The 15990-nt window shown below is 41.2% G+C and overlaps 2 protein-coding genes across 2 annotated transcripts in view; both read right to left on the bottom strand.

Moving 5' to 3' along the window:
* Nucleotides 1-15990, bottom strand: part of LOC121373647 (arylacetamide deacetylase-like) — a 31159-nt gene that overhangs the window by 1393 nt on the left and 13776 nt on the right. Inside the window, 1 exon segment of the mRNA XM_041500354.1 lies at nt 14974-15095. Within this exon segment, the coding sequence (XP_041356288.1) occupies nt 14974-15095 (122 nt within the window).
* LOC121373652 (neutral cholesterol ester hydrolase 1-like) lies at nt 9004-11387 on the bottom strand. The gene is made up of 2 exons (XM_041500365.1): nt 10992-11387; nt 9004-9749 (listed from the first exon to the last, which is right to left on the bottom strand). Exon 2 carries the CDS (start codon nt 9568-9570, stop codon nt 9079-9081), a length of 492 nt encoding a protein of 163 aa, XP_041356299.1. The 5' UTR covers nt 9571-9749; nt 10992-11387; the 3' UTR covers nt 9004-9078.

Here is a 15990-nt window from a genome sequence, read left to right as displayed (position 1 = left end):
TGATGAATAACAATTGTGATCGGTTGAAGAGATAGTTTTTTTGGTTTTAATTTTACGTTTATTTGCTACGAAAGTTACTGTCTTAAAATTGCTGTAGTCAGACTCATTTATCATAGGTAAGCCTTTCAAAATTGCTGTAGTCAGACTCATTTATCATAGGCAAGCCTTTCAAAATTGCTGTAGTCAGACTCATTTATCATAGGCAAGCCTTTCAAAATTGCTGTAGTCAGACTCATTTATCATAGGCAAGCCTTTCAAAATTGCTGTAGTCAGACTCATTTATCATAGGCAAGCCTTTCAAAATTGCTGTAGTCAGACTCATTTATCATAGGTAAGCCTTTCAAAATTGCTGTAGTCAGACTCATTTATCATAGGTAAGCCTTTCAAAATTGCTGTAGTCAGACTCATTTATCATAGGCAAGCCTTTCAAAATTGCTGTGGGTAGCAAATTCTTAAGTTTGAGCCCTGAATGTGCCTTTCCCCACGTAATCTGACACTTATTGTTACTATTAATAGATGTCAAACATTCATGTTTTTGTGCATTACGTGGCCGTGGCATGTGCTAAACTCTCTGTGAAATGGTGCATATAAAAGATCCCATGTTACTAATGGAAAAATGTAGTAGGTTTTCCTCTCTAAGACTATATTTTAAAATATAATTTAAAACTCTTAACAAACAATATTCTTCACTATGGGCAAGTTACATACATGCTGTTTTATTTATGTATTTAGCAATATATTTGGGGGTTTTTTGTGGTTTTTGGGGTTTTTTTGCTGTTGTAGTTTTTAAATTTAACAGTAAAACAGAAGAAACAAATATTTCCAAAAAACAGTCCATTTTCTTTTTATATCAAACGAGCTGAAACTATTGTCAAAAAAACACACATTTAGACTGTTAAGGGGTTAGTAGGTTTTTTTTCTTAAAAGCATTTTTCATTAAAAAAAATCACTCATCTCTTTAAAGGGACACACCCTAGTTACGGCTAGTTGTTAACCATTACGGCGTTGTTTTTCGCTATTAAACCCATTTTTTCACAAATAAAATTGCACTTTACTTACCGTTTATTATTTAGAATATACATTTCCATTCACCTGAAGTGTTTTTTGGTAATCCTGGTGTTTGTAATACCACAAAATACATTTTTCGTATTTCTTAAAAACGGACGCACGTTTGAGAAAAAAACGTTGAGCAGACCAGGTCTAATCTATTTTTAGAGGGGATATTTCCATTTCAATGTCACAGACGTTGGTATACCACGTGACCGTTATCATTTTGGTTCGGTTTGTTTTCTCGTGCACGGTTCGCGCAATCAACATCCGATTTGTTGTTGTTCATTTGTGAGATTTTTCTTCACAGTTCGTGAACATTTTCAGTAACAATAAAGTTCAGACAAGTAAGTGTCTCAATACAAAACGTTACAAACCCTTAAAACCAATAATTTTGCTAAGTCTTACGATATCTGGAGAGAGGATACAACCAGGACAGAACAGTTGGAACATGTCCAGGAGAGGTGAAACGAACGCACCCCAAGTCTGTGAAATTTGTCGTGACATAGGCATCGTTGTGCTTCGAGCGACATCTACCGGTGACATCAGAATACTAACTTTCAAAATTATTTCAAGCAATTGGGACATGGGGATTCCCATGGTATTTATCGATATAAAACCTGCTTTTTCACTCCATTTGATAAAAACGTGATCTAAGTGTGTTACAGGTTTGTAGATTAACCAAATTATAATTTATTTTCGCTGGATGGAACTAGGGTGTGCGGCTTTAAGTAAATATATCAAAAACACAATTTTATTAGTACATGTATCCATGTATGTTTATTGCCAGTGAACAAACAAAATCTTGCTGCAATAGCAAAATAGTTTTATGACAGAAGTTACAATAAATGTACTAACTACCATGCAAACAATGTATACAATATGACACAACATGAATCTCCGGGCAAACTTAACTGAATTCATGTAAGACTAGTACATACACTTATTCAGTGAATATTTTCTGCAATATATTTATTTATCATCCATTAAAGGCTTTTGTAGGAGATATTGCTGGCACTATAATTTACGATATCTCCTGCGATATTCTCCTAGAAGATATCGCTTCTTATAATCTTGATTGGTTAATTTTAATCACAAGAAATTATTTTGTTATGTCACTGTATATATATATATTACTGATATAGTCTACAAGTGTTGCAAATGAAAAGAATGATAATGGAGGATAAAAAGAATACCCCCCCCCCCCCCTCGTGTCTTGTGATATCACAATTTATCAGCACTCGTTGATAAAAGTATAAAAATCCTCGGCAAGCCTTGGATTTCATACTTTTATCAACTTGAGTATTTTTTATTACAATTAACTATCGAATGAATTCACATAGCTTACCTTAAAAACTCTTTCTGTGTATATTTTCTTCAATTATATACTTGATAAAACTGTGTAAATGTTTGTTACCATTAATAAACTTGATTGGGAAATCATAACGGCCAATACACATTCTGTGATTATTTTCTTCAATATACTCAATAATACTAGGTAAATTGTTGTTAGTTAACACACTTGAATCAAAACATGAAGACTAATACACATTCTGTGATTATTTTCTTCAATATACTCAATAATACTGGGTAACATCCTGATACAATTAACAAACGTGAGTGAATCCATATAGGCTAATATCGATTCAATGAAGATTTTCTTGAATATACTCAGTAATATTGGGTAGATGTTTGTAACAATTAACAAACTTCAGTGAATTCATTCGGTTAATAATATTAAAAGAATATACTCAATAATATTGAGTAATATTTATTTCAATTAACAAACAAACACGTTTAATCATGTAGGCTACAAGTAAAATATATTGAGTGAATATTTCCTTTAATAAACTTTGGAGAAAACTTGAGTGTTTTCTCTTTTATAGATACATTACCTGTCCTCAAACAAGTGCACCTCCCCCCCACGCAAGTGGTCTGGTCCGAACATCCCAACAGCCAATGGGATGGCCTAAATTCTTCTACTGTATACTGCTCTCTAGTTCCGGTCACATGACTGTAACTTCCTTCTTTTTTCATGAGCGCATCGCACGGAGAACAGGAAGCGGGGAGGCCCGGGCGGGATGAATCTTGAGGACAGGTAATGTATCTATAAAAGAGAAAACACTCAAGTTTTCTCCATTTCTATAGACATTACCTGTCCTCAAACAAGTGCAGCATTCAACAGATGGTGGTGGGTGCCGAGATCCGTAGATGCTTGTGATAACTCCCCAACCGGAAAGAGGCTGACTAGTGGAAGAATAAGGCCAACCTTGGTAAACCCTCCTCCTAGGGATGCCCGTCACAGACCAATGCAGGTGATGTTAGTAACAACAACCAGAATGGTGGCATCCGTCAGCAGTGGCAGGTACGGCTCCTAGAACACATGGACCAGGAGGCGGAAGCCACATCTCATGCTGGTTCTGACAGGGTGGGAAGACATAGCCACCAGGGATGCAGGTGTTAGGTAACCCTCACGTATTGAAGTGTTATAGTTTTTCAATAACAAGCGACAACCTAATGAGGTGCATCCGTCAGAACATTGAACAAAACAAGACCCCCGAATGTTTTCTGTCTAGTACACCAAAGATCTGTTAGTTCAATAACGACAACCAATAACCACATGCAGTGAAGAGTTAAGGTTATCGAGACAAAAGTTCCGGCACCAGTGCGTGAACTGTGCAAAAGAACAAAAGTCTAAGCAATCCTCACCTGTCGATTCGGTGGACATCTCGTTATGCAGCCCAGAATCAGACAGACATCAACGGCGACAAGGATAGCTTGTATTCAACAGAGTCTGTGCAGCAACAACCGGACCCAGATGATGGAACCCCTCAACGTCTTCTGTGGAGACATCCCTCAGATAATAGTTGGCGAAGATGGAGTCCGTCGCCCAGAAACAGCCAGTGATGATGTGCTGAATGGATGTGTTGCAATGCAGGGACATCGTGGCAGCCAAGGCACGGAGTTCATGCGGATTGGAAGCAGACGGAGCAGGTAAACCCTCCTTCTGATAAGCGGTCAGGATAGAAGACCGGATCCAGGTGGCCACCGTGTTCTTGGTAATATCCCTCAACCGACTCTGGTTACAGGAAAGGAAAAGTCTTTTACGATGTTGTCGAAAAGATCTGGTCCTCTCGATGTACTGGTGCAGGGCTCTAACAGGGCACAACGCCAAGTCCTCAACGTCCGCCGGACCAACGATAGAGGAGAGGGCCTGCACAACATACGAGCGAGGCGCTTGGTCTGGTAACTGATTCTTTGCAATAAAGTTCATGAGTAACCCCAAGTTGACTGCACGCCGATCTCGGTGAAAACGTACCAAATCGACATCAAGAGCATGAAGTTCTGAGACACGAGCAGCCGTGGCGAAACCGAGTAAAAAACACCGTCTTCCGTGTCAAATCTTGCAGGGAAGAGGACTCGATCGGCTCATAAGGTGCGGTCGATAACGCTCGTAACACCAAATTCAGGTCCCATCTTGGTGGCCGAAACCGGTGTACTTGATCTTCAAGGCGAAAACCTTTGATCATTTTATGGATCTCAGGAATACCCGATAACTTCGTTCCAGTAGTTACATCACGAACAGTAGCGATGACCGAAACGTACCCAGCGATGGTAGACCCCTTCAATCGTAAAGTGGTCCGCAGATACAGCAAAAAATCAGCAAGACGAGGTATCTGTATCGTCTGAGGTTTGAGTTTTTTTCTAACACACCATCGGTGAAAGCAAAGCCATCTGACGTTGTAAGCCGCAGTAGTAGATGATCTGTGCGCTTTCAAAATGGCCGCCGTAGACTGTGAAGAAAAACCTTTCTTCCTCAAACTCTTGGAGATAAAGTCCACGCGTGCAGTTGGAACAACTGCGGACGTGGATGGTACAGTCTTGACGTGGGATGCAGCAACAGATGATCCCAGTCTGGCAGCGGTAAAGGATGTGGATCGGCCAGACGTATTAGATCTGGATACCACATCCTGGATGGCCACATCGGAGCAATGAGCAACAGGCGACAATGGTACAGCTGAAACCTCTGAAGCACCCTTGGAAGGAGGATTGGTGGAGGAAAAGCGTACGCGTCCATCTGTTCCCAGCTGATGGCCAATGCGTCGAGATCCAGAGCTTCGGGATCCGGCACCGGAGACACGTAAACCCTCAGCTGATGGTTGAATCGTGTGGCGAAAAGATCGATGTTTGGTGTCCAAAGTCTGTCGCACACCCATCGAAACGCTTCCGGATGGAGCATCCACTCCGTCGGCTGTGGAGACGACGGCCGGGACAATGTGTCGGCTAGTACATTGCAAACCCCTGGAATATGACGAGCCCGAAGTTGCAATGGAATTTCGTCGACCAGCTTGTAGAGACGATAAGTCAACTGCAGCAGACTGCTGGAGTGAGTTCCGCCCTGACGATTGATGTAAGCCGCCGCGGTCGTACTGTCTGTGGCCACCATGAGAGAGGCTTCCGTCAACATCTGTCGCCAATGAAGGATAGCGTAGTAGACTGCCAACAACTCTAACAGGTTGATGTGGAGTCCGAGTTCGCCGGGAGACCACAGCCCTGAAGTAGTCTGGTTGCTTAGATGGGCTCCCCAACCTTCCAGTGACGCGTCGACGAATAGGTGATGAGTGGCTATGAAGGCCCGCATAGAGACACCTTCTAAGACGTTCGATCGGAGCTGCCACCACTGCAGGCTGGAGCGTAGATCGTCTGGAAGTGAGATGATCAAGTCCGGATTGTTGAAACGAACAAACGGGTTGAGAAACATCTGCAAGCGCCGCAACTGGAGACGACCTCTGAGTGTCAAATCCTGGGCAGAAGTGAGGAGACCCAGGAGACTCTGCCAACCGCGGAAGGTCATTGGAGCGGTGAGGGCTATGGCAATCATGGTCTGGATCTTCTCCCAACGGTCTAAAGGAACTTGAACGAGGCCCAGATCGGGTCGAAGCCAAGCGCCTATGAACTGTAGAGACTGTGTGGGAGCCAGTCGAGATTTCTCGATGTTGATAATCCAACCCAGCTGCTTGAGAAAGTCCATGATGAAGGCAACATGTGCAGTCAGCCCTGTCTTGCTGTGACACCTCATCAGGCAATCGTCGAGGTATGGGTAAAAGGATATACCTCTGCGATGCAGGAAGCGTGACATCGGAGTCGTGATTCTGGTGAACAGCCATGGCGCTATGGATATCCCAAAGGGCAGGACTGTCCATTCGTAATGCCGACCCTGTAGCACAAACCGTAGGTAGTGATGGAAATCGGCATGCATCGGAACGTGCAGGTAGGCGTCCTTGAGATCTAGCGAGGCAAGCCAATCCCCCGGTCTGATCACGGCTATGATATCTCGCAACGTTAACATCTTGAAGGTCGGAGGAGGAGACAGATAGTGGTCGTTGAAGACCGCCAAGTTGTGAATCATTCGCAGCTCTGGAGAATCTTTCTTTGGTACGAGAAAGATGTCCGAGTAAAATCCGGGTGTTAAGTGTACTTCCGAAATGCTGCGAACGGCTCCCTTCTCCACCAGCTTGTTGACGGACTCCTGTAGAACCTTGACTTGCGCAACGGAATGCCGCGGTTCTCGAGGTGAAGTGGTCAATGGAGGGATGGCAGACAATTGCAGACGATACCCTGTCTTCAAGATCGACGTGACAAACGGATCTTGGCAAAGTGTCTGCCAGTTTCGCCAATAACGGCGAAGTCGACTTCCGACCATGGATCTTCCGACCGGTGTGGTACACACCGGAAGCGTCAAAACCGAATCGTTGTTCTGGTTCAAAATCAGGGGCGGGCGTAGGTTGAAGCAATCTGAGCAGTCCACGATCTGTTGGCTGGCGTCAACGTCGACCAGGCTTCCCCTGGGTCCGAGCTGGCGGACCGGATGGTCGTCTGACCGGAAACCTTCGAGAAGGTTGACCTCGAAAGGAACCTCTCCAGCGTTTAGATGGTGGTTGTGGTGTGAATGTAGACTTCCGCTTTGTAGATTCCAACGTGGAAATAAGTTGCAACGCTTTAACAGTTGCTGTCGACTGTTGGTCCTTATCATTGGCCTTCACCACCTCAGAAATTTTGCCTGCAAACAGCTTCGTTGCGGACCACGGTTGAGCTAACAGCTCCTTCTTATGCTGGAAATCCAAAGTGGATTTCTTTAAATAAGCCTGGCGACGATATTGCATTAACATCGAGGACATCGAAGTCACCGAAGACGTCAGGAAAGCTAGCATCTGCGCCGATTGCTGAAACAGCGCGTAGCACCGTGCATCTTTTGCCTGGGTGGCCATCGCCGCAAGGAAAACGTCCAAGTAAGATAATACAAACAAGCAACGTCTCTGGGCAGTATCCATGGTGTAAAGGTCATGTCAAACACCGGATACATACGGTGACCCCAAGTCGGGAAGGCGACGAAAGACGCTGTGTCTTTAAAAGTGCGGTCTAAATCCGTCGCCACCTCGGATACGAGTGTACCGGCAGCCAAGGAACGGATCACCACATCTTCCGGAGGGACATCAGTCGCTATCATCGGTGTCGGTCCCTTCTTGGACGGCGTTGGTGGATGTGGCAAGGACGGCAACATGTCATAGACTGCCGCCAAGCAATCCCTCATATTCATATGGTCAGAAGATTCAGTCTCATCAATGACGGAAACCGCTGTAGGCGCTGCATCTCCAAAGTCTCGAAGCACTCGAGCACAGGCTAATCGATCGGCCGAAACAGAATTCACTGGTGAACCGGACCGTGGACGGTCCCGTCGAGAACCCTCTGAAGCGTCAATAGAAGGTCTGCGCTGCCGATCCACGGAACCCGTAGGGAGACGTGCAGGTCGTGGGGAACGGCTACGAGCCCGGCTCCGGTCCCGGCTCCGCTGCGCCGAAGATGACTTTGAAGATCGGTGTTCCTTGGAGGCCGTGGAACGCCTAACTGATTGAGTCGGCTTGTCAGAGGGCTGCGTAGGAACTGCAGGCCTGTCATCTGAAGTCTTGCATCCTGGAGCCGCACCCCCCGAAGAGGGGACTTGAACCGGACCTGGCCCCAAACCCGCCGGTTGTGGTAAGGCCGCCATTGACGCCATAGTCTCTTTCAGCATAGTAGGTAGCATCGAACGTAATACATCTGCTATGGAGTCCGCAATTGACGGCGAAGATTCCACTTTCTTGGCTCTCGCCGACAGCACCTTCAAGTAGGCCGCGAACTCGACAGTAGACAGGCCCGAACACAGGTCGCATCTCGAAGAGAGGCTACAAGGAACACGGCAACCCGGACATAATTCATGAGGGTCGCCGCCTGCAGTGAACTTCTTACAGCGTAGGCACGCTCGTACCTGTCGCTGAACATTAACATCTGACATGATAATAAGTTTTCAATCTGTGAAAGAGAAAGAAAAGAAATCATGACACAAACACAAAGCCGGTCAACAAATGGCGTCCGACACAACAACCGGCAATATAATAACATTTCATGTAATTAACACTTGGCAAGTCAAGCGAAATACGCGAAACATACAAAAGCTAACGAAAGCTAACGAATAAGGTGAAAAAAAAACAAAAAAAACATTCCACCCAACACAAAGCCAGTCAATACAGACGCCATTTTGCAAATGGCGTCCGACACGACAACCGGCAATATAACAACATTTCATGTAATAAACGCTTGAAAGTCAAGCGAATACGCGAAAAGAAACATACGAAAGCTAACGAAGCTAACGAAATTTAAGGTGAAAAACATTTCACCCAAACACAAATACAAAACCAAAGGTCTTATAAAAAAAGTTGACTCCAAACAGAGCCAAACAAAAGACGTCCAGACCCTTTCGCGAAGAGAAAAAAGAAGGAAGTTACAGTCATGTGACCGGAACTAGAGAGCAGTATACAGTAGAAGAATTTAGGCCATCCCATTGGCTGTTGGGATGTTCGGACCAGACCACTTGCGTGGGGGGGAGGTGCACTTGTTTGAGGACAGGTAATGTCTATAGAAAAATAATATTGGATAAATTCCTAATACAAACTTTGAATAAATTCATGTACATGTCTATGCCTATACATATATTCAATGAATATTCTCTTCGATATACTGAATAACATCAGGTAAAATTTTATTACAAATATCAAACTGTGTGGATTCGAACAAGTAGGCACTACAGAAACCGTGAAACGACGTTTTCACGTGATACAGATTAACTCTAACTCCCGCTCTCCTCAGCCTCTCTACGTAAATAATCCCGTCGTCTCGTAACACGTCAAACTCGGACGTTATCACAAACGCTGGGGACACCTTCGCCAAATCGGTCGCCATCAGCGGTGCGAAATGTGGATTAAGAACAGTCATCTCGATCCTCCTCCACAATTCTTCATTTCCGTGGTCTAAATTTCGAGGTTCTGCAACACCAGATCGGTACACCTCTGGTAATAAAGTCGGGGAAACGTAGGCTGCATACTGTGAGTATTTAAGCAGAGACGAGGTGTGATTGTTGGTGGTAAACTCTGCGAGATACTGTGTCGGGTTTTTGAGGCCCATGTACCGCAGCCAGTGCTGTATCATCTCGGCTTTGTCCAGGGTCCCAGGATGGTCGTACTGGACGTACGACGGCAGGTTGAAGTCGAACGCCTGAAGGCATGGGTTGATCAGAAGGTGGAACTTCAGTCGAGGGATGAAGTCTTCGCTTTCTTCGGAAAACCGCTTGGCGATGGCTGCTGCCAGGTTTCCACCAGAACTGTCACCTAAAAGATGTGATAAGAATTTTGTGGAATTAAATGGCTTGACCATCACAAAGTGATTCGATGTCACTCATATTTGCATCCATAGACATTCATCTCAAAGAATGTCATTTAAATTTTTTTCTTCAAAAATAGATGTAATAATTTTTATGAATTTTATAAAAAGAAATAATTTGTGATGTAAACTTTATTATTAATCTAGTTCTTTAAAAATAAATAATAATATTTTCATATATATGTATTTTTTTTTTTTTTTTAAGACATGCACTGAGATGAATATTCACAGATGTAACTATAAACCAAGTTTTATTAATGTAGGGCTTATACATGTAGTTTGTGAGAAATGGAACTAAATGTAAAAATGTGTATGTATATTTCAAAAATAGATGCAGCATTTATATTTATATAGGTACAACTTTGGCTAAAACATTTTCATTATGGCTAACACAAACATCATTTGGTTTATTTTTTCGCTATAGGTATTTTTTTTCCAGCATGCACTGTGATACACATACAACTATGAACAATAGCATGGTTCATACACTGGATTATATGCACCATCCCACAGACAGAGTAGTACATACCACTGCCTTTGATATACCAGTCGTGGTGCACTGGCTGGAACGAGAAATAGCCCAATGGGCCCACTGATGTCTAACATTTGATTAACATATCCTGTTTTTACATGTAGATATTCTTTCCTAGTGAGTACCCGTATGATGATGGTTAGGTATTTTATTAATGTAAAATATAGCTCTTTGTAATACTTTAAACTGTGAATAACATATACATGCGGGTATACATTTTGCAATGTTTGCACTCATCCTTCGGTTGTGAAATTTATACACAGGCATTATTTTAATTGCCGATATGCATAGCAGATACAAATGTGAAATTTACACATCTGAAACATGTGATAACATGTATATTCGAGGGGGGGGGGGGGGAGGACTGTCACAATATTAATTCAGTTTACAGTAATTACTTATTGGTAATTACTTATTAAGTGTCAAATCTGTAAGTTAAGTATATAATTATGAATAAACTAATGATCAATATCAACAGAAAAATTCAAAAGTTACATTAAAAAACAGTATAGAGAGTATGTAAATTATATTAACACTACTGGTAACAACACTAAAAACAATTGTTAATATTTTTTTAAAAACTAATCTTGTGCCTAAATAACAATCAAGTCATTAAAATAAATGATTAAAATAACAAAAACAATAACATGTTACTTACACAATCATCATGCAGGGCACTATGCAGTCCATGCTCTTTCTTCAAATGTGTTATCTTCCGAATAGACGGTCATTCCATGCAACAGGGATTCTACGGGGTTAAATCCATGCCATAGGTTACACTCTGCATCTTCTACACGCAGGTTGTATGGGGTTAAATCCATGCCATAGGTTACACTCTGCATCTTCTACACGCAGGTTGTATGGGGTTAAATCCATGCCATAGGTTACACTCTGCATCTTCTACACACAGGTTGTAATATATGGGGTTAAATCCATGCTTTATATAATCCACATTATCTCGCCTTCATGTAAAATTCTTTGATCTCATTGGTTGTTTGCCGTTGGACAAATCCCTTATCCCCCTGTGGGCGGAGCCAAATTCTCTTATACCCCGTCTGTAATTTCCAACAGTTTCCAGCCGCCCCAGTTAATGCTAAAGCAATAATTAGATTATAAATAACATTGATAATCAATCAAGTATACATAATTAATTTTATTTTTACTATAAAATACAATATTTCAATACTTTTAAAAGCTTCAATGTTGAACTCGGCCACCTAATTACGGTTGTGGTGTTATTGTATTAATGCGCGATTAGCAACAGTTTTTTTTATTTTTTTTTATTTTTTTTACTACATACATTTCTGATAAAAAAAAAAAGTGTTTTTTTTATTCTATTTTTATTAATATCTGTTTCAGACAATTTCGTATTACAAACATTTGAAGTTAAAAACTCGTTTATCGATGGAACTATTTTTCGTCACTGGCAAGTGGTTTCGTTCGAGTCCGCGTGGTACGGCTCCGTTAATAAATTGTTAACAATTATTGTCTGGCGTTATTTTGATTATTTGGCTATATGGTTTAACATGTCGGCAAGATAAATTCGTTGTAGAAGCATCTCTCGGGGTATATGGCTTTTTATGTACCCTCTGTGTGCTCTTTTACCCCCTCGCCTTCGGCTCAGGGTAAAAGAACACACAGAGGGTACATAAAAAGCCATATACCCCTCGTGATGCTTCTACAACTTATATTATCCATTGAGTGCGATCCATTATCTACGAGTCAGTGACACAACTTGGGCTGATGAAAATGCAGGTGTTATCATTTAATAATTCGGAGGGTATCTCATTCAACCTGAAATAAAACAAACAGCTATCTATCCTAGTAAACATTGTACAACCTCCGGTTGAGGATATGAAAATAAACAAGGAGTACAGGTGAGGTACATGATACGCCCGCCAGGAGTCTGATGGAAAACCATAGATATTAATGAATATGTTACAGGTATGATTCAGTTCTAATTATGTGAAATTTTTGTAACTGACGGACAAGTCCATGTCGTATTTTCAGAATATAGACAAGTTATTTGATTTATTTGTATTACAGTGACCTAGTAATAGTACGCAACACACCACCATCCCAAGTTGTTCCTACATGTGAGGTTTGATGGTCCTGTATGCATCTGTATGCAAGATATGATCCAGACATGGATTTACTGTTATGTGCAGTAGACCATGAAAAGTAGGTCACAGTGACCTAGTAACAGTACACGACACACCGCTATCCAAAGTTGTTCCTACATGTGAGGTTTGATGGTCCTGTATGCATCTGTATGCAAGAAATGGTCCGGACAAGAAAAAGTTAACAGACAGACGGACAATGCCATAACCATAATACGACTTATCATAGAAGGGTGTATAAAAATTTGGTACAACTGAAAGTCAAGTTATGGGCAATTCCTCACAAATATTTACGCTACATTTCAAGGCTCAAAAGTGATGTGAAGCAAGAGGCAATTTCTGCTCAAAATACATGTAGACAATGCAGACATCACCATGAATACAAATGAGGAGAGTGATTAAAGGCAAGTTTTATTTAACGACGCACTCAACACATTTTAATTACAGTTATGCGGTTTAAGACCACACAGATAATGAGACGAAACCCACTGCCATAACGCAATGGGCTACTTTTTTCTGATTAGCACCAAGGGATCTTATATATGCAGCATCCCACAGATAGGATACCACATACCACGGCCTTTGTTATATCATTGTGGAGCAATGGTTAGAATGAGAAATAGCCAAAAGGGCCCACTGACATGGCCATTTAAGGTATTACATATTGATATTAGATAAATTCACATGCTAAGGGGAGCTAAAATGTCTTTACTTTAACTAATGATGAGGCGTGAGAGTTACAGCAAGGTCTAAGACATTAAGCTCATGAACAACTTTAGCTTTCCATCTTCAAGTATTATATACCGGCCTCGGTGGCGTCGTGGTTAGGCCATCGGTCTACAGGCTGGTAGGTACTGGGTTTGGATCCCAGTCGAGGCATGGAATTTTTAATCCAGATACCAAATCCAAACCCCGAGCAAGTGCTCCGCAAGGCTCAATGGGTAGGTGTAAACCACTTGCACAGACCAGTGATCCATAACTGGTTCAACAAAGGCCATGGTTTGTGCTATCCTGCCTGTGGGAAGTGCAAATAAAAGATCCCTTGCTGCTAATCAGAAAGAGTAGCCCATGTAGTGGCGACAGCAGGTTTCCTCTCAAAAATCTGTGTGGTCCTTAACCATATATCCATAAATAAAATGTGTTGAGTGCATCGTTAAATAAAACATTTTTTTTTTTTTTTTTTCAAGTATTATACAACTACAGAAATTATATAGTACCTACCAGGGTTTCTGCCAGAGGGTAAAATGGGTATGGCGCCATACTCAAATTTGTATTTTTTTAAGTCAACGTTTTGATAAAATTAATGACTCTTTATCATCACTATATGATTTTTGTAACCCTAACCCTAAACCTAACCCATTTTCTTTATGGGGGAGGCCTCCCCATACCCACTATTCATTCAGCACACACATTGTAAATATTCAATTTCATAGCGCCATACCCAAAAATTTCTTTCTGGCAGAAACACAACCCACATGTTCTGCAACTGATACTCAATTTGTGGCCTTTGCTTCAAGATCATACTTTGTGAAGCAAAGGTTGCTTCCCAGTCCACAAAATTAATTCTGAGCCTTTATTTTGGAAATTTGCTATATTATAATAATCTATTTCAAAATTCCATCTTAATTCTGAGCCTTGCATTTTGACTTATTTTGCAAATAACAGTTTGCCATGTTATAATAATCTATTTCAAAATTCCATCTTGTGTGTGGAGCTATCTACTAGGATATGATGTGAACAAACGCTTGTATGATTAGCCAATGATCTGTTTGTACATGTATCTACAGTGTGACTCGGTGGGGGGTGGGGGGTAGGATCTAGCTCAGCTGGTAGAGAACTCGCCCGAGGATGTTGGGTCAGGGGATCAAACCCCGATGGACCCATTCTGTTATTGCCCCATCACAACCAGTGCTCCACGACTGTTTACAAAACATCCCTTGCTGCTAAAATGGAAGAATGAAGGGGGTTTCCTCCGATTTATTAATCGCCAGCTATTGGATTGATAATTCTGCGACTTAAATTTTCAGAGAAACCTGAGACATTTATCTACTAGCAGCAAGGAATCTTTTATATGCACTTTGTCAAAGACAGAACAGCACATACCACAGCTCTTGATATACACGTACCAAAGGGATGTGATAACCATTTTTATTTTAAAGCTGAAATGATGTTTTACAAGTTAAAAACTCGATACTATACACAAATAAAGATCATTTGTGAACATTTCAGACCAAATCCAATCTGTTTTGTGAAAATAACTTTGCATTAAAAAAAAATTCAAATCGGATAAAAAAATTGAATATCACGTCCCCGTTATTACCTGTAATTAAGCACTGTTTTGGGATGGGGGAAATCCCAATGGGTTCACTGATGAGATTTGATCCTACAACTCAAGCACCTCAGCCAAGAGCTCTTCTGACACATGCAGAAAGAAATATTTTAAAATCTAAATCAATCCTGATTAACGTGAAACTACATGTACATCATGGAATCTTCTGTAACACGTCTAACAGTTCTTACCTGCGACTGCCACCTGCCGATCGTTGACTCCGTACCTTGCTGCGTTGTGGATCAGGTGGAGGGTCGCTGTAACACAGTCATTAAACGGGATGGGAAACGGATTTTCAGGTGCCAGGCGGTAACTGCAAAATATGATTGAGTCACATAATAAATACATGACAATCATAAAGAAAGCCATCATTAACACATACATGTACTCCATTTTCCCTACACCAACTCGACTGTTAGTAACTGAGCAATGTATACAGAGAATAACACATGAGTGGCCGTTAGATACCATTTATCTCACAACGAATTGTTTTAAAATGTATTTAACGAGCGAAAGTGAATTTGAAACGTTTTTTAAACAACCAGTTATATACAAATGGTATCTAACGGACACAAATGTATTATTCTATTTCTTATATATCTTCAAAAACCAGGTTTTAAGCAAATTTTAACATCTTTATTGACTAAAAGATATTTACAACCCTTTGCACTTGTAAAGTACTGCCTTAAGCATCAAAGACACATGACTGCCAGGTTAACTATACGATTTCGACCGTGCTGTTTTTTTATTGGACGTATGGCATTGTCATTAATGATGTTAATACTATCTTTTTGACATTTCGGATATAAGCCTTTATCATACATGTAACATTAAGTTAGATTATTTATATTATTATAATCTATAATGAAACTGTAACTGAAAAGAGAACTGATGAATTTGTATGTAACTCTGCAGTTTGGGTCTAAAACAAAATAATGTGGTTTTTACATGAGTTTTAACATTATTCATTATACGAAGGAAATGTTTTATTTAACGACACACTCAACACATTTTATTTACGGTTATATGGCGTCAAACATAAGGTTAAGGACCACACAGGTATTGAGAGAGAAAACCCACTGTTGTCACTTCATGGGCTACTCTTTTCGATTAGCAGCAAGGGATCTTTTATAGGCACCATCCCACAGACAGGATAGTACATACAACGGTTCTTGTTACACCAGTTGTAGAGCACTAGCTGGAACGAG

This window comes from Gigantopelta aegis, chromosome 1 (genome assembly GCF_016097555.1).
Source record: "Gigantopelta aegis isolate Gae_Host chromosome 1, Gae_host_genome, whole genome shotgun sequence".
NCBI classification, from domain to species: domain Eukaryota; kingdom Metazoa; phylum Mollusca; class Gastropoda; order Neomphalida; family Peltospiridae; genus Gigantopelta; species Gigantopelta aegis.
Note: the sequence above shows the minus strand (reverse complement) of the source record. Positions and strands in the feature narration are given on the sequence as shown.